Genomic DNA, 17,884 nt, shown 5'->3' on the forward strand with positions numbered 1-17,884 from the left:
AATGATTTTTCACGCACGCTGGTTTCGTTTTATGTTCTGAAAGACTTCTTTTGTCTTCGCCTCGCTTTGGATAAAAGTGTCAGCTAAATGCAATGTAATGTAACTCCAAAAATATAACTGCCGCTGAGGCACCAGAGAATCTTACGGAGGGAAAGATCCAAGTCCAGGCAAAAACGCCTTTTGAACGTTTATTTCTATTATCCAATTCCAACAAAAGTACAATTAACTATGGTTTCTTTTGTTGTCCTGCAGCCAGCCTTTAGGTGGTAAAAACATGCCTGTACTGGTGCGCTATCCCACTTCCACCTGTCTCCTACATATGCATATCACCAGGTGTCCAAATCACCCTGTGCCCTAAAGCTGCCTTCAAAATAAAAGCATAACAAATTACTGGAATTCAACTAGAATAATTGCAAGAAATAATTATTCATTTAATATAAACAAAAACAGCAAGAAAATAAATGTTTGAGAATTAAAAAATACAACGAATATCCATTGAAATATGGAGAAGAAGATGCTAAATGGGGATAGCCCCTATCATGAAAGCATGTATTTTAAGTGGTAGTAGAAAAGGAATCCTGCATTCACTTGACAAAAAAAGACTTTGCTCTATGAGCACGACAGGTTTGTTGGTACACCATAAACACAGAGATGTAACTAGTTCATTAACTCAAGCAGTGTACTCACATTTTTATTTTTGTAATGGATTAATGTAAAGAGCATTTTCAATGAATCCTTCTTTTCCGGTTGATGTCATCATATATCTGTGTTTTCAACAAGGATTGAACAGTGACCAAACAGTGCGACCAAAGCCTTTTCAATTGCAATCACAAGAACAATTTCTCCTTGGCACGTTACCTGTTCAACACACACCTGCCCTCCGTATCTATTATTATACTGTGTGTCCAGCTTAGGCACAGGACCTTTCCTACCAGTAGATTATGTCTTATAACAGTACTGACACACTTGGGAGTGATGCACACTTAATGTGTTATCTCTCTTGACTGCAATTGAAACTGCAGTGATGTGGAGATGTATCTGATGAGCTTTAGCGCCCAATCAGTAACTGCACAATAGGGGGCGTGACGGCTGTAATAGACTTCCATGAAGGATGTGCTTGTGCTTCCTTGCTCATGGCCGCTCATAGGTCACTCTTTGGCTGCCCAAGCAGAAACAAAAGCTTTAGGGCGCTCCATAACGACGTCCAGTTGAAAAAACTGAAACATTGACGTTTAATTAAAAAAGCAATAATATTAGGTTGAACCTAATATTTTGCATTTAAACTTAATATTATGGCTTTCAACTAATCTAATACAGTTATTTGAAATCTGTTGACATAATACATTTCATTAAAGTCAACGTTTCAGTTTTTGCAGTAAAAGAATCGAAGAGCAAGGAAAGGTCAAATAAGAGACTTCAGTCATCAGATGATGGGAGGAGGTGGAGGTGGACAGGAGGGCAGCTGACTGATGGGTCAAAACTAAAGGCCACGGCAGACCATCAAAAGAGGCGGGAAAACACACAGACAGGAAGTGAGTTTCAGTTAGATTTTTTTTCGCCGGCCGTTAAAGTTTCAATCTTCCGGACAAAATTAGAAAAGTGCCGGTCAAAGGTCTTCTTTGTTATTTATTGAGCTTTAAAACAAATTGATAACAACTCTATATAAGAATAAAAAACGGAGCCTCTCTTTTCGTCCCCCTCTTCTGACAGCCCAGCAGCTGATCTCTGAGCAGGAGAGGTGGGGAGAGGCGGGGCTATTGCTTCAACGTTATCAGGAAATTATCGTATAAGGCGTAGACACGGAGCCGTTTGCTCCCCGGAGCGTTTCGTTTGCAGATCTACCTACCTTGGGACCCGTTATCGTTATCATTTTCTGCGTTTCCATGTCGGCCTCGTGTGGCCGAACCGTCTATCTTATAGAGAACTGTAGCGGATACGACAGTTATCGTTCTCGTGTGGCTGGGGCCTTAGTCCATGACTCAAGTATACCGATATTTCGTTTCATAAATCTGGATTCATGTTTACTTGTTTTTAGAAGAGATGAGACTAATTTGATTTCTGCTGTAAAGACAGACATAAGACATGAATGGAGGAGTAGACACTAGTCAAGTGTGGAGTCTCCAAACACATGCCCCTCTTAACATAACAAAACACTAAATTGAGTTTAGTTTAGTTACACAATTAAAGACAAAGACAATTAAAGAACACTGTTTGGTTATTTTTCTACATGTTCTTAAAGAAAGACTAAACATAAAGGGGAGAAGAAGGAGAATCAGTCCTGTTTTACAGAAGGATTCAACAGAGAACATGTTAACGCAATAAAGCTGAGGAGCGGAAATAGCATTTCTGTGTCTGAACAGATGGGGAACAGCAGTCTAAACTGTTTACCCATAACATAATGTCAAATCCTGTTCACAGCCCGCTATTTGAGCACTTCCGGGCAGAGGAGACATGCAAATACTGCAGGAGAAACCTACAATAGAGAAGAGGCTAAATGCTTTGAGTGTGTGCTCACAGCACTACAACATATTTACCTGCTCTGGCCCTTTGCCAGAAAATAAATAAAGTACGAGAGCACACACCATACGTTTTTATAGATCTCTCCACAACTGGAGTCCGCCAAAACTCAATCTTTTTTTCTGTGGAATATCTAAAACAGCTACACTCTTCTATGTGTCTGGTTGGTCTGAATTTCTGACCTTTGATTTTATAATTAGAGTAAAAACCCAGCCTTACTGGCAGGCTGATCAGTTTAAGATGGAAGACAGTGAAGTCAATACTGTGGTTAGTTATAGATCCCCCCCAAGGAATAACTATAATCATCAAGAAGCTGGTACTAAAACTAAATGACTGCCAAAACATTATGGTCCTTATAGGTTTTAATTATTTGAAAAGGAAAACACCATCTGAGTTAATGAAACACTATTGCCCATAAAAGGCCATAGCAGTGATGATGCATGTTTGACAGTGTTGGAGATTCTCCAAATCCCATTTCCATTGGACTTTCAAAATGTAGGTCATGATTTGATTCGATTATATTTTCTTAAGCACTGAAGGCTTTGCTTTTGTTAAGCCATGGAGTAGTTCAGTTTTTTTTCTCTGGACAAAATAAGCTTATTCTAATGGACATTTCAGAATTCAAATCCTGAGGCCTGTAATGTTGTGGCATATTTGCTTAGAATTGTGTATAACTTGGACATATGAAATGATATCCCAATGCAAAATGCAGAAAGAATTTGGTTTTGAGCCGAATGGAATTTCTCCTTAACCACATTGGTCTTGGATGAATCAGGAACATTTGAATCACAATGCGGGTATGGAGGAGGACGGGTGGGTCAAACAAACAAACAAACAAACAAACAAACAAACAAACAAACAAACAAACAGAACCTTCATCCAGGAGACTGCTGTTCAAGTGTGTGAAATCAAAAGGTAGCTTTATTACTTATTACCTAATTACTTAATAATTACTTAATCATGCAGCAAACACACTTTCTTTTTAGAGCAAAACCATCAGTTTTTTCTAACCAAATAGTTATCCGCCTTACATTACAAGAAAAACAGCTATGACAAAATAAGCTTCTCTCAAACAGAAGTGAGAATGCAGTTCAGTTGTATTCAAATGTAAATTCATATGGGTGATAATTGTAAAAGAAAACACTTGTTTGCATTTTGACTGAATCATGATCAAATGATTCCACCAGAAAAGATAGTTGGTTAAACATATTATTAATAAAAACCTATCTGTTTCCATAGAAACATGGAAAATCCAGCCCAGGTTTGACTTACTGATCTAGATGTAGTGGTATGTTGACCCCCAGCCTTGAAAGAACACAGGAAAAGCACAGGGCTAATGGCGGTCCAACTGCTTCTTTGTGCCCTTAGGCCTCTCTGGCTATTGCCATCCATAGCATTGTTTTATGTGTCATATATTTATATATGCAGCTTTTGTGGAATACCATGTAAGGAGATATATGGAAACAACATGAGGATTATAGATTAAGGCTTTCTTTATCCTGGCTGTTAATATATTGTATTTCAAGATCAAGTAAAAGAGAGTTTCAGCCCTGAATGAGAATGCCACGTATAAAACAGACCTCATTAAATATTATAGAGGCTGAGGAGGAGTTCAGCTCAGAATATTTAATGAGGTCTGTCCATATATACGCCGGGATCCTAACTAATCCTGTTGCTGTGGTCGTGTGTTCTGGATCCTCTATCCTGAGCACTGGATCTGAGTCCTGGACTTCCAGTCGTGGCTGAACCTGTCTCTGCGGTCCTGCCAGACTCTCACCATATTACTTCCCTGATGGCTCCCACAAGATTGCTGACATCCTCGTGGATTCATCTTCCTATTGTGCACACATGCATTTCCAAACATTTGGACTACCTATGTTGTAAATGTATTATCTTTTCAATTTACACACGGCATCTATTGCACGTATGTCCGTCCTGGGAGAGGGATCCCTCCTCTGTTGCTCTCCCTGAGGTTTCTCCCATGTTCCCCTTTAAACTGTGGGGTTTTCTCTGGAAGTTTTTCCTTGTAGGATGTGAGGGTCTAAGCCTCTAAGGACAGAGGGTGTTGTATTGTCATACTGATATTCTGTACACACCGTGAAGTCCACTAAGACAAATGTAACATTTGTGATATTGGGCTATATAAATAAACATTGATATTTTATGTAACACGTAACATCAAAGTATCATTGTGAGATAACCACGAAACCATGTTTTAATGTTAATTAAGCAATCCAAGAATTCTATTTTTTTACGACAGTATTTTCCTGTAACTGAAGGAACCAGCACAAACAATTTATGCTTAACAAATGTATAAAAACATACAAAAAGAGGAGAGGGAGTAAAACATGTTGACAAATCAGAATGGAGGAAAGGCTTTGGTTGGGACTGTAGATGAGATTGACCCTGCATTAACATCAGTCTCACAGGGCCACGCAGCTAGAGGATTTTAATTTACAGCCAGGGCAAACGGTCAAAGTGTTAAAGGAAATGGTAGTGGTGAAAAATCCCCAGAGCACCTGACCTCTGACCTCATGCCTTATGACGGAAAACAGTTCCACCTGCAACACAAAGGTGAATATCATTCTGAGAGGCGCAAAGCATTAAAAAGCCATTTTAAAATCTCTCCATTGGCGTTTCTGCCTAGAAATAAATAATGATTACTCCCTGAACACTTTTCTTTGGAAACACAAATTACAGACCAAAAAGTCCTATATGGAAAGAGGCAGGGCTAACTTCTAAGTTCCATTTCAGAGAGTTTCTTCTGAATGTTTTACTTATTCAACTCCTGGTAGCTGAGTAAAGCTGCCATACTGCATATTTTTAAGACAGCAATGGATTATATGTGTTTGGTAAAGATGTTGTTTGTAGTGAGAATCACATCCTGATTGATAAGCATCATTCAGCGTCTTTTAGCTCATTTTTTTGACTTCATGGTTTTACTGTTCTGGTTCATTCTCACGGTTTTCATCAAACTTTTTTTCCAGACACGCCAGTTAAGCTGTTTTCAGTACAAAAGTAATTTGGTTAAAAAAAACCTGAAAAAACCATTATACACTCACAACCCACCACAACAGCAGACAGAGAGTAAGAAACAAGCCAGTGAACACAGTGGAGCATTTAGGAGAGTGAATCAAGAACAAACCTACATCAGGTGGACAGAAACATGACTCCAAATAGATGATGAAGGATAACATATATAAATACAATAGATAACCTAACATATATATACATAACATATATATGCTCATTGTTTTGGGACTTTAACTCAGACGCAAACCTCCAAAACACAGAAGCATTGGATCACCGCTACACTATATATTAGGATTCCTCTCGCCTCGTACCCCATGCAGCTTTGGCATTCTCGGACCACTGGTCCATGTTCTCCCCCAACACAGAAGCTGCTCCGCCTGTGGTCAACACTGTGAGGAGAGACTACAGCTGCTGCTTTCATTGCTAATTCAAGGCTGCGGCTACGGACCTACAACTCTGTGACACTGTGACAACACACATGTTGTGTAGTGGAAGCTTCCAATAGAACAAAGCGGGTCCAAACTGAACATTTCACTGTTTATTATTGCAGCAGTTTACAACAAGAACGGTAGTAGACGGGGAAACATGCACTCAACATCTCGTTTCATTTCATACATTAATTAATCGGAAAAACAAAGAGCAGGATACTTCCTTGCACTTCAAAATAAAAGCATTTCCTTTCAACATTTCAAAAATACAAGATTTGCGTGTAACTCTTTGCATAAACCACAACTCAGGCAACTACATTATGCCAAGAATGAGTTCTATACAATAATTCCTGTAAGCCAGGCCAGAATTGCACTGACAAAGAAGGTCAGAGTGGAAATTAAAAGCTAATTACGCTGTGCTACTCTGAAAAGTTGGAAAGTAACCATTAAACACATCATACCTGTCCACAAGATCAAAGGATTCAGGAACTAAAGCCTGTCTCCCTGACATCTGTGGCCCTGACTCTTTAGGAGACTGCTGTTGGCCAACATGACATCATAGAAAAGCCGAAAATATAGATAGATTACTTTACACCATGGATCAGTGGATCCCTAGCTTCCAACAGACCGGAAGCAGCATTGTAAGTCTGGGGTAAAAAACACATCAAGCACCATCAGTACTGGCGTCCCCCAGGGATGTGTTGTCTCCCCACTGATTTTTATGCCTCTACACCAGGGGTCGGCAACCCCTGGCACGCGTGCCGGCATTGGCACGCGGCACCGTAACCAGTGGCACACTAGGAATAAGTGGAATAAGTGTGCAAAATATTTAAATTGTATTTTCGGATCCTTAACGAGACCGCCGCCAGAGCGCGTCTCCCCGTTACCTGCAGAAGGAAGCCATGCACGCAACGCAGCCCCGCTCTCTTTATCTCCAGGTGACTTTCTGCCGCTTTCCTCCGTGGTGCAGTGCTGATCGTTTCACCACGGAGGAAAGCACTTCACTAATTGCAGTACCCAAAAGGAGCTGTACAAATGCCGCAGTTTTTGCGTGGCTGTGTATTTAGTTGAAAGCCCAGTGGCGATCTGCTCATCTCTCATCAAAATAATATGCTTCAAAGGGGCGGAATGGCCATCTGTGTGTTGCATTTTCCTGTCGGCTCCCAGACCGTAGTCGAGGAGGGCAGAAGCAACAAGCTTCAGGTTCAATAACCCACTTTAGCTTAAATGACTGGAGAGAGGCGAGCTCTTCTTGGGAGGCGTTGCATTTATTTAGCTGTTCTTCTGTTTCACAAAATACATCACAGACCTCTGTTTTTCTGCTGCCCGTTTCACTTCCAGAAACATACACACGCTCGCTCACTGTCGCTCTACCATCCACAAACACATGCACAAGCCACACCCCTCTCTCTCTATCTCTCTCTCTTAAAGGGACAGCGATCTCATCTCAAGAGTGAGATGAGATCGCTGTCCCTTTAAGAGAGAGAGATAGAGAGAGAGGGGTGTGGCTTGTGCATGTGTTTGTGGATGGTAGAGCGACAGTGAGCGAGCGTGNAACGTTATTCGGTTTCCCGAGTTGTTTTACTGTCAGATTCCGATCGTCTTGTGTGGCCGAAACGGGTTCTATAGGACACTAAATCAGTAACGCAAACGACCGTTCGTCCTCGTAGGGCCGGGGCCTAAGGTAAAAAGATGTTATGGTGGTAACATTTGAAGCAATGGTCGTGAAGTATAAGCACTTGTTGAGTGGTAGCGTGTAGTCAATAAGGGTGCCTTCCTCCCTCCTGCAATTCCACTCTCAAATGGAAATAGGCCTACATGTTTTAATGAAAAAATGATTTAAGGGTTGAAGAACTGGAATAAAAAAACTGTACAAAAGATATAAAAAGTGAACGAAAAATGCAATTTTACTAAAGAGATAAAAATATAGGCATCATTTCAGATGACAGCCACACTATGAAGAAATGGCTGACAGCAAGGCTCTCTGAGGCAACTTTCCCCATGACAGCAACATAATTTGATTTAGAAAAAAGGGGAAGTAGTTTCAATAAGAGAAGAATGGGGAGGAGGGAGGGGAGAGGTGCACAGGTAACTAAAGGGTAGCTGTGGATTTGCAGAGGTTACCACCTTTCACACACATCCAACTGCTGCTTTAGTTTATCGATTCTAAACTGCGGGATACAGGGTTATGTTACAACTTCACATGTTAGCCCTAATTTACTTTTGGCCATGAGTGACTGCTGAGGCTCAAGGGTTTAAAAACAAGGAAGAAAAAATCGAGTAAAACCATTTTGTAGGGAACCTATACTTTGATTCTTAAGAACATTTTCTCTAGAACCTAACCAAGGCTAATGAATCTGACTCAAGAGATGAGATTAAAGTACCTTGGGTTAAAAACCAGATGATTCCAATGTAATGCTCGTCCTCTTCTCTTTGTCTCCACAGCTTCAGTTTTTCCCTGAAAGGATATTTTGTTATCTCTGTGCAAAGACGGGGAGTGGAGGCAGAGATGAGTGGATCAAGATCCTCAGGTGGAAACTGGTGAGTCTTGTTCAGAATGAATTATGTTACTTTGGCAGGAAGTGCAACTCAAACTGATTGAAGAGTCTATTGCCTTTCAATCCAGATCATCGTGGTAGCAAAGGGAGAGGAAACCAGCTAAAGAACTTATTAGAGGGTCCAGACTTTAGTAGAGAAGACAGGACAGGTTAAGCAGAAAGTTGATTATTACAGTGATAAGCAGTGATAAAATTAGTCAACCACTGTTCTTCCGTTGTTAAAACACCACTTTATCTTATGTAGTACATTACATTTACACTTAGAAGTGTTCTTGAGGTGGCAGAAGCACTTTAATGTTGACTTGGCTTCCAACTGTTAGGCTTGCCAGGGGCTGGGATCATTTGCATTGGTCATCTGGCGCTTGAAACCTTAGCCAAAAAACGATTATCTTTTGTGTTATTGATAGCTCGTATATATTCACTGTTGATTGCACTTATTGTAAGTGTGCTTTTGGATAGAAGCTAAATGTAATGCAATGTATTCCTCTGTTTCAGTCACAGATAATCAAAGGTCGGTGACAGCTGTCAGCAAAGAGCCAGGAGATGAAGGAAGGAACAAGGAGAGCCCCGTTAACATGTGGAAGGTTTGAGCATCCCAAGAAGTGTAGGATCACATTAAGGCCCCGCACCACGAGGATGAAAACGGTTGTTTGCGTTACTGTTTAGTGTCATATAGGCCGTTTGGCCACACGAGGACGACCGAATATGACAGTAAACAACTGCGGAAACGATAACGGGTCCCAAGGTGGATAGAACAGCATACGCAACGCTCTGGGGGGTCCAACGGCTCCGTGTGTGCGCCCTAATTACCTCTCGAACTACCTAAACTAGTTATAAATATTTTTTTTTTTACTGTCGGGTCACTCATTACTGGATCAGCTGCTGCATGAGACAGACACTGACGCTGTCAGAAGAGAGGGAGGAAAAAGAGAGGCTCCGTGTATTTTATTATTATATTATATAGAGTCGTTATTCATTTGTTTTAAAGCTCAATAAATAACAAAGAAGACCTTTGACCGGCACTTTTATAATTTTGTCCGGAAGATTAAAACTTTAATACACGTTGACTGGCGAAAAACTCTGCCCGGCTCCCACCGCGGAGAATAAACAGAAGGGCAACCATGACAACCATGCTTCTTCGCTGCTTTTGTGGAGGAAGTTACAGCGCCACGTACAGGCTCATGCATATGTACTGCAGCTTCTCCAGCGGTTGGAGCTAAACGGAGCTGTCTCGTGTGGACAGACACTATCCGGTAAATATTGCGCGTGGACTGAAGCTTTTTTGCGTTTGCGTTAATCCTATGCGTTTAGCCGTATGCGTCCTCGTGGGGCCGGGGCCTAAGGCTGGCCTGGATGTGGCTCAGTCACCAGCGTGCTGTTGGCTTCTATGACCCTCGGGACCTCAAAGATATTGCTAGCATGAATCCATAAGACCATCTCTCAGTACTTCCTTAATTGAATGTGGTTTTTGGTTAGATGCCTACACATAACATATGTCAGTAAATACAAAAACCTGTAGGTATCATGAATGTGTGTTTGCCACAGAGCTTATTTCCTGCAATATTCCCAAACCACATGGAGTCCCATTACTTTCTGTGGATAGAGCACTTGTGATGCTGACGTCTGGGTTGGCCTACGTCATCACTGCACCACTATTTTGGTTCCCAGTGGTGAGGAACAGCTACAGCTGATCACTGTTACACAGAAGTGCCAAACAATAATCAAACAATTATATTCCGCTTTACACGAACAAGCTACATGTCGCACAGTGAATCTTGATTGTGTTACCGGCTCACTGAAATCTCTTAAAATGTTGCAGTTTCTTCTTAAGTCAAGTCATGTAATCATAAAGAGTATAAACAGAACCAAAATGTCTAACGTCAAAAGAAAAGTTGATGCAGCAGGAAAGACATTTAGAAAAGAGAATGGAAGGGATGAAACCCTCTTTAATGGTCACACATGCAGAGCACACAGCACACAGTGACATGTGGCCTCTGCATTGAACCCTTCGCAGTGGGCAGCTAGTGTACAACGCCCGGGGAGCAATGGGAGTGAAGGGGGATGTGAGGGGGGATTTCTTCTTTGCCACTAGGCAGTGATGATGCCCAAAGTATACACTTTACAGGGGTACACTCATTTTTTAAATAAATTGTTAAAAATACTTGAAGTCTGATTCCAATTATTTCCCCTAAACTTCTGCTTTCAGAGCTCGTTATCAACCAAGTTATGACTAAAACCAATGTTGGGGAAATGTTTTCCTAGGCCCACACCTTGCTTTGACCCAGTTTATCAGTCTGTACTGCTCCTGTGCTCTCAGTGTTGTCTCCCTGCTCCTGCCTGTTGGCGTCAGCTGATAGAGGTGTTATGGTTCTGTCTTGTTATGCACAATGCTGATTCTTCTCTCTGAACTAGCTAAACACATGGGTCTGGGGTAGAGTTCTTCAGAATTGGTTTGGCATTCTACTGTGTCAATTCGTGGCACATCACGTCTTGTGAATTCTCCGGCTAAAGCTCCAAACAAACCGTCAGTTTGCCACCAAAGTTCCTGCTCTGAGTTTCGTCTCCATTGCTTCCATCACAACCAGTCGTAATTGAATGCAGAGGCATTTATGTATTAGGATTAAAAACAAATTGCAATGTTATTAGGTAGGGTATGTAGAAAACAAGAGCGAAGATGTAGACAGAAGTTTACACTGACTGTTAAATAAATATAGAAATAAATGTTCCTTATTTTGCAATGAAAGACAATAAAACAGGAATAGAATTGACATTTCTAGCTCTTCCTGTTTATTCTAATTTATGAATAATTTCCATACAATGTAACGTTTCCATATTAAACTTCATAGTGTGAAGCATGAGGACGACAACATGAGAGAAACCAAGTGTGAAGGTTTGAAGGTCCTCACATGGAAAATGAATCTGTACGGAGAAACGGACCTTATCTAACAAATACAGGGGTTATCAATGTGTGTTTGTACATGACAAAATTAGCGATACAAAAGACGACTGAAGTTGTTAACAGTAAACATTTATTGGGTTTTGCTGACATTGATTGGACATATAAATATGGTTGTGTCTAAAAAGCTGATCAGAAGAAGAAAGAGTCTACAGGTAAGGCCGAAGTTAGTCAACAGAAGGAGAAGTGAACAGTTCCATCATGGAGTGAAGTGATGAAGAGGAGGTCTGTTTATGTGACCTCCACCACCTGCCTCAGCTCCTCTATGAGGGGAGCCAACTCCTTCTCCAGACTCATGATGAGACCTGAGGACACAATGCACGTGCTTACTTCAGATTTAAGCATACATGTATTTGTGACTGTTTGTTCCTCCTGGTGAGGCTCAAGAAGCAGCCAAGTGTGATGAACAGAATGTATTATCTTATCAATCTGAATAAGGTTTATTGCCAGGCAGGCTGGCACATACAAGGAATTTGATTTGGTGTGTAATGGTGTATACATTTTATATTTTAAGTCTTCAGCTCAGTCCATGCTGTGGTGGACGCAAGTACGAATCTGGAATGCGGTTCCTTTAAGAATATAATAATACTACACTGGTCAAAAAGTTATCTAAAAATGAAAAAAAAGTATTATGATTCTTAATCTGATCACTTTAAAAAGGCTGACACATGCTGACTTAAATGATCCCGTTGTGTGTTCTATGTTCATCATTGTTTACAACATGTTGCTATCCCATTCTTTTCCTGGATTGTCAGAAAAAGTGATTGTAAATGGAAGATTTACAAGGTTTCTTCAGTTGCAGAGCTTAAACAATCTGAATGTTGGATGAACTTGTTGGAAAAGATCCCTGATCATTGATCATATCTGTGCTTGATTATTCTTGACTGATCCTTTGAAGACTTTGTACCTGTGTTGGCGTTGCTGGCGGCGATGAAGCTGATGACCAGCGGTAACCTGTTGAACTGCACAATCTGATCAACACAGAGGAAACACAAGTTAGGCTTGGGGTGTCAGTGCAGGATGTACAGTGTGTGTCAGCAAATAAAGCATCATGAAAACAAAGGTGTGTGAGCTGCTGGTGTGCAGGGTGCAGACAGAGCAGGCACCTGGTAGGTGTTGTAGTAGCAGATGATGCTCTTGTTCTTGGACAGGCCCAGCTTGCTGCCCTGGTCTGTGGCCAGAGCGAAGGTGGACAGGAAGCCCGGCCTCAGAGCGTGCACCGGGGCGTTGTCATTGGCAACTGCAAGGACACAGAGGCTATGTTACAAACAACAACCAAGCAGCCAGACAGGCAACTGCTGCTCTCCCAGACTGCTGATCTAACCTACAACTCACTTTAAGTCAAACACACTCCCGACACAACGCTGACAGTCCCCTGCTGAATCCGCCTGATCCATTCAACAAATTGATAGGAAGGCTGTATAAAGAACGACATCAGGAAGGTACTGTATGTAGCTTAATGTTTTAGAACATAATATAAAATCTACACCATGCGACTTAACACAGAAGAGTTATATTGTATATTAGAAACAGCGCTTTACTTCAAGTGGACAGAAGCACGTCTTAATTAATAAGTGTAATGGGTCAGACAGGCCTATATGTATTTTCTTTCTTTAATGAAAAGGGTTTATTCTGTTTTATTTTATATGAGAATATGTAGGCTAGGGCTGGAGGAAATAATTTTTAGGCTTGCACAGTTTATATTAATTTTTTTGCATGCTGCAATTCTGCCATTGAGGGCGCTCCGTTTTATCTGAAATAGCCTACTGTTCAGCGAAATATAAATCCACATGCCTTAATGATGTCATTCTTTTTATAGCCTTCCTATCAATTGTTTTCATTTTGAATTCCTCTGATCTGTCCGGGACAACAACATGTTCCTGGACACATTGACCAGCAGCTTTCTAGGTAAAGGCTGGTGTAGACTGTAGGATTGTTAGTTAGGAAACCAATATTCTATATTCCAACTAATAACAGATAACACTAAGGAGAGTATATACATGCCAAATATCACATGAGTGTTGCACTTTCACCAGGCCATTGGTCATCGAGTGTTTATGGAACATTTACATAACTAGGACCATAGCAAGAAGCTGCCAGCAGACAGAGGAAGTCAGAAGTAGTACTGGATGCTGTTCTGAAAATGGCTCACACAGGAAATAAAAGAAACAGAAAGCAAATCTTTTAGAAAGGGAGAGTTCTCTGGAGCAAAACCACAATATCATGGATAATTGAGGTTATCCTTTACTGCGGTTTGCAGTGGGGAAAATTAGAGGAGAGGAAAAAGAGTACACTCAATGATGAGAGTGGAAAGGTTCAGAAAGGTTTCTTACCTTTAATAACTGGGACTCCATCCCTGTCTGTCACCACCACAGCATGCAGACCTTCCACACTGAAGGAAAACACAGAGAAGATGTTACACATGACCCTACACAATACAGCCTTAAAGCTGGGCATTGGTTATACACACCTTTGCAGCTGTTTGTACAGGTATCTCTTCAAATCCTGTAAGAAACATGTGTTGGATGGAAAACAACAAGTTAGACACTTGATAACAACAAGCTGCCTGTCAGTGTGACACAGTCAAAGATCCTTTACGTAAGCAAAAGTATTAATACCACACTGTTAGAATATTCTGTTATCATTGAAAGTCCTGCATTGGAAATGTTAATTAAGTATAATTAACATTATTATCAGCAAAATGTTGTTTAAGTATTAAACTTAAAATGTACACAATGCAGAAAAATCTAAATTAAATGAAAAAATAACTCAAAATGTGTCAAATTAAAGAAAAATATATGTGTTTATGTTAATTTATCGACTAAGAAGTTGTTCTCTAAACTATTGGCTAGTTTAATTAATGACCAAATATCATACTTTGTGTTTTTCATGCAAAAATCTTTATTGTAAAGTAACAAGAAGTCATTGATTTGTGTTTTCTTTAGATGTGTTTATATTTGTATTATGCTCCTTTTCCTATTAGTTTATTGGGAAATATCTGAAAGCCATGTTGTGTTGTGTGCATGTTCATTACAGTGAAGAGCCTGCAGCTGTAAACTGTGCTCTGGTTAACATAACAGAGTGCTACAGTGTGGAGCTACATGCTAACATTATGTTACACACACTCATATTTTACGCTACAATATGTTGTCACATTTTGCCCTCGCGCACTATATGTTGCCAACAAGTTGTAAGTTGCTATATCATATACAGTAAATGCAACATTTCGTTTTGATAAAAAACTCTATTAAAAAACATTCTGTTAGGTTTGTCCATCTCTGTGCTAGAGAAAGATTCTGGGGCTAGCTAACTGGGAGAGGAGTGGACACACACACACACACACGCACACACAGACGCGCACACGCACAAACACTCACATCAGCCATGATATGCAGAGCGGTCGGCAGCTGTGGGGAGAAACAAGCTTCATTAGAGTTAAAGTTAGCTTCAGCGTCTGTTTATTTGACCGAACTGTATGAAGAAACAGACTACATTACAGTGATGTTAGCTTTACCGTCTGTAAATATAAGCTAACTGTATAAAGAATAAAGGCTCCATTAGAATTATCTGTCTCATAAGTTAAATTAGGAGACTCAGGCTTAATTAGAGTAGCGTTAGCTTCACTATCTGTCAATATACGTCAACTGTAGGCAGAAACAAGCTTTGTTATATTAACGTTGTCTTCATTGTATGTTAATATAAGCTAAACTGGGAGACATAGGCTCTATTACAGTAACGTTAGCTTCACTTTCTGTTCATATGAATTTACTTTAGAAAGAAACAAACTCCTCGGTTAGGTTGACATGTTAGCTACTTAGCAAGATATCAGCCGATATTTATCTCTTAGGTTTGTTCCTATAATAATAAAGTTAAACTAGTACCTATAGTTAGGTTGACCTTTGCATGCAAAATTAATCTGAAATGCTATAACAAACTACACAAAATACAATATAAAACATGAAATGGGTTCACAAACCTTACACTCTTCACGAGAGGCACTACCACTAATCACATGACAGCTTGTTTTGTTTCCGGCTCTGAAAGAAGTGTTGAGGAGAGTCGCTGTTGCGTAACACGTGACCGCAAACTGCGCACTGCGCACTGCGCTGCTTTCTTCTTTGTCGGTATTAATGGCGGACTAAAAACAGCTTTAATTAAAGGTGTCTTCCGCAACCTACTGTACCGGAGTGTGCAACAGCATGAATTATTATCAACTTTCTCATTACATTTATTTCAAAATCATGGATTATGGAATCGTGGATTTATATAAACAAAAAACATAATTCCGGATATGTTTGCTTTGAGCCTGAATTTAATGGACCAACTGGCCAGATGATCAAAATGCTTAGACTTTGTTCATGTATATGTTTAATTGCTTTAACAATCTTATACAAATAATTCTTTAAAAAATCAAACCATCTAATGGATTTGTAATACTTTGCAGAGCCACTGAATCCTAGTCTTGTAAAAATGTTATGGTTATACAGTACCTTTCCAGCAATTTATGCCACTAAAATGGCAAATATGTTTGCATTATTTGTTTATTTAGGTATATAAAGTAACCCTTAACTCCTGTAGAAACAGAATAAAGAGGCGCTGAGCAGTTGTCACTTTCCTGGGACCAAATCCCAAAATAGCCCACTATTAATAGAATATTGGACGAGACTGGACTTCCCATGCTGTGAGCTCTGGAAACACGCTACTGTGAGGGAGACAGCTGCGTATTGCAAGCACAAACAGGTGAGTTCTCTGAGAAAACAAAAGGTTTGATCATAAAAACTAATGTGCTATTAAACCACTCAAGTTCTCCATATGTCAGAATTAGACTTTGTTCAAGTCAAATAACATTGATGTAAATTCGACCAGAGATTTAATGTGGAGGGAAAATTAGGTTGAATAGACATGTTGTATAGCTTTTGGACTTGTAAAGCACTGGTAATGCATCACAATGTAATAATAGCTGAGAAGAGCCATCATTCATTTATTAATAATAATTTTTAGCTTTCCCTTTGCTTTTCCTGCTATGACAAACAATGTCTGATGTAAAAGTCCCATTAAAAAGTCCCCATAATGTGATTACATTTTGCAAATCAGAAAGTAAAACCAGTTTGGTACATGGTGGCCGATGTTTACCAGAGGAGACATTTCTGTGATGCTCATCTGTCCATTTCCTAATCAGGAGCATTTCCAAAGAGTTGACACTAACAATAAATAACAACAATGAGTAAAAAGCCAGTAGAAAGCCAGCTAAGTGGACCTTGCGCCAAGCTACGCTAAAGGAGGATACTTTATTTCTGTTAGTACCTATGTGTGATTTTCTTGATATGATCTTTGTTTTGTCTGGTTAGCCATTGGGGGACTTCCAGGCCCTCTTCGAGCCAGACTTCTACCAGCAGGATACTACATCGATGACCAGGGTCACCACTGTGGCCTACTATTGAGACCCACAATTCTGCGGACCCTGATTATGACGACACGTGTTGACAGTTTTTGACATTTTGAAGACTAACCCCTATTTATTAGTTTTTGTTGTTGCGCGCTCTATCCGTTCCCATACCTCAAAATCAACATTTTGCTTGAATGCTTTTTGCGTAGGGCGCCTGGAATAAGATCTGTGTTTTTACACAAATAAAAGGTTCGGTTTTGTTTTAACATAAAGTTATTGTCCTAGAAATCTCCACGGCAGTCAGATCCAATCAATCATCAATTCAATCCAAGTTTATTTAATAGCCAATATCACAAAGGTTAATTTGTTCTCAGTAACTTCTGACAGGTTTATGTACAGAATATCAGGTGATTGACATCACGTACACTCTGTGCCTTTTAACTGTCACAGCGTAGAGAAGGGCTTCCAGAGAAAGACCCACAGTTAAAGGGAAGATACATGAGAGAAACTCAGGGAGAGAACAGAGGAGGTCCCTCATCCAGGAGCACGCAGACTTGCAATAGAGAGTGTGTAGGTTAAAAGGATGGGAGATCATATTTGACCGGGTATAGTAGACTGGGTGAATTTTAAAAACAGGAGGGTTACTAACAAGCATCAAATGAGATCTTCTAAGACACCACACGGGATACATTAGCCGCCTTTGAGCTTACGACGGTGCTGAGACGAAGGCATGCAATTCGGGAGAGGGTGATAGTTTGTTAATAACATAGAAAGTTCTTCGGATTTTACGGTCTTATATCCGTGGAGTTGGCGAGTTGTATAATTTCAAGATGAGTCATTGAAGAGGGGTGGGACATAGGGGAATAGAGGACAAAGAACCAATAACGTCCACGGGCAGTCATTTAAAGAGGTATGTTTGCTCGAATAGTATTTGTTTTCTTGCAATTTCTAGAATAATGATTACGGGAGTAAACTACTCATGTCACTGTCACTCACTCAATGGAGC

At 40.2% G+C, this 17,884-nt stretch overlaps 2 protein-coding genes across 2 annotated transcripts in view; both read right to left on the reverse strand.

Annotated features, from left to right (window-relative positions):
- LOC104955667 (GMP synthase [glutamine-hydrolyzing]-like) overlaps positions 1 to 5,898 on the reverse strand; it is a 23,904-nt gene extending 18,006 nt beyond the window's left edge. Inside the window, exon 1 of the mRNA XM_010783051.1 lies at positions 5,862 to 5,898. Coding sequence (XP_010781353.1) covers positions 5,862 to 5,898 — 37 coding nt within the window. The remainder of the gene's footprint in view (positions 1 to 5,861) is intronic.
- Positions 5,899 to 11,543: 5,645 nt separating this feature from the next.
- Positions 11,544 to 15,601, reverse strand: lamtor3 (late endosomal/lysosomal adaptor, MAPK and MTOR activator 3). Its single transcript, XM_010782826.1, has 7 exons — positions 15,469 to 15,601; positions 14,870 to 14,899; positions 13,963 to 13,997; positions 13,826 to 13,884; positions 12,599 to 12,732; positions 12,400 to 12,463; positions 11,544 to 11,797 (listed from the first exon to the last, which is right to left on the reverse strand). The coding sequence occupies exons 2-7, from the start codon at positions 14,876 to 14,878 to the stop codon at positions 11,724 to 11,726; spliced, it is 375 nt and encodes a 124-aa protein (XP_010781128.1). The 5' UTR covers positions 14,879 to 14,899; positions 15,469 to 15,601; the 3' UTR covers positions 11,544 to 11,723.
- Between the last annotated feature and the right edge of the window lie 2,283 nt (positions 15,602 to 17,884).

This window comes from Notothenia coriiceps, unplaced genomic scaffold (genome assembly GCF_000735185.1).
Source record: "Notothenia coriiceps isolate Sejong01 unplaced genomic scaffold, NC01 NC01_scaffold00024668, whole genome shotgun sequence".
Taxonomy (NCBI): Eukaryota; Metazoa; Chordata; class Actinopteri; order Perciformes; family Nototheniidae; genus Notothenia; species Notothenia coriiceps.

What these genes read in the sequence shown, in the direction of transcription:
- lamtor3 (XM_010782826.1), bottom strand. An exon ending in TGGAGTCCCAGTTATTAAAG is followed by an intron (nt 12,733 to 13,825) that starts GTAAGAAACCTT and finishes GTGTCCTTGCAG; the next exon opens with TTGCCAATGACAACGCCCCG. An exon ending in CGCCAGCAACGCCAACACAG is followed by an intron (nt 11,798 to 12,399) that starts GTACAAAGTCTT and finishes TTGTGTCCTCAG; the next exon opens with GTCTCATCATGAGTCTGGAG.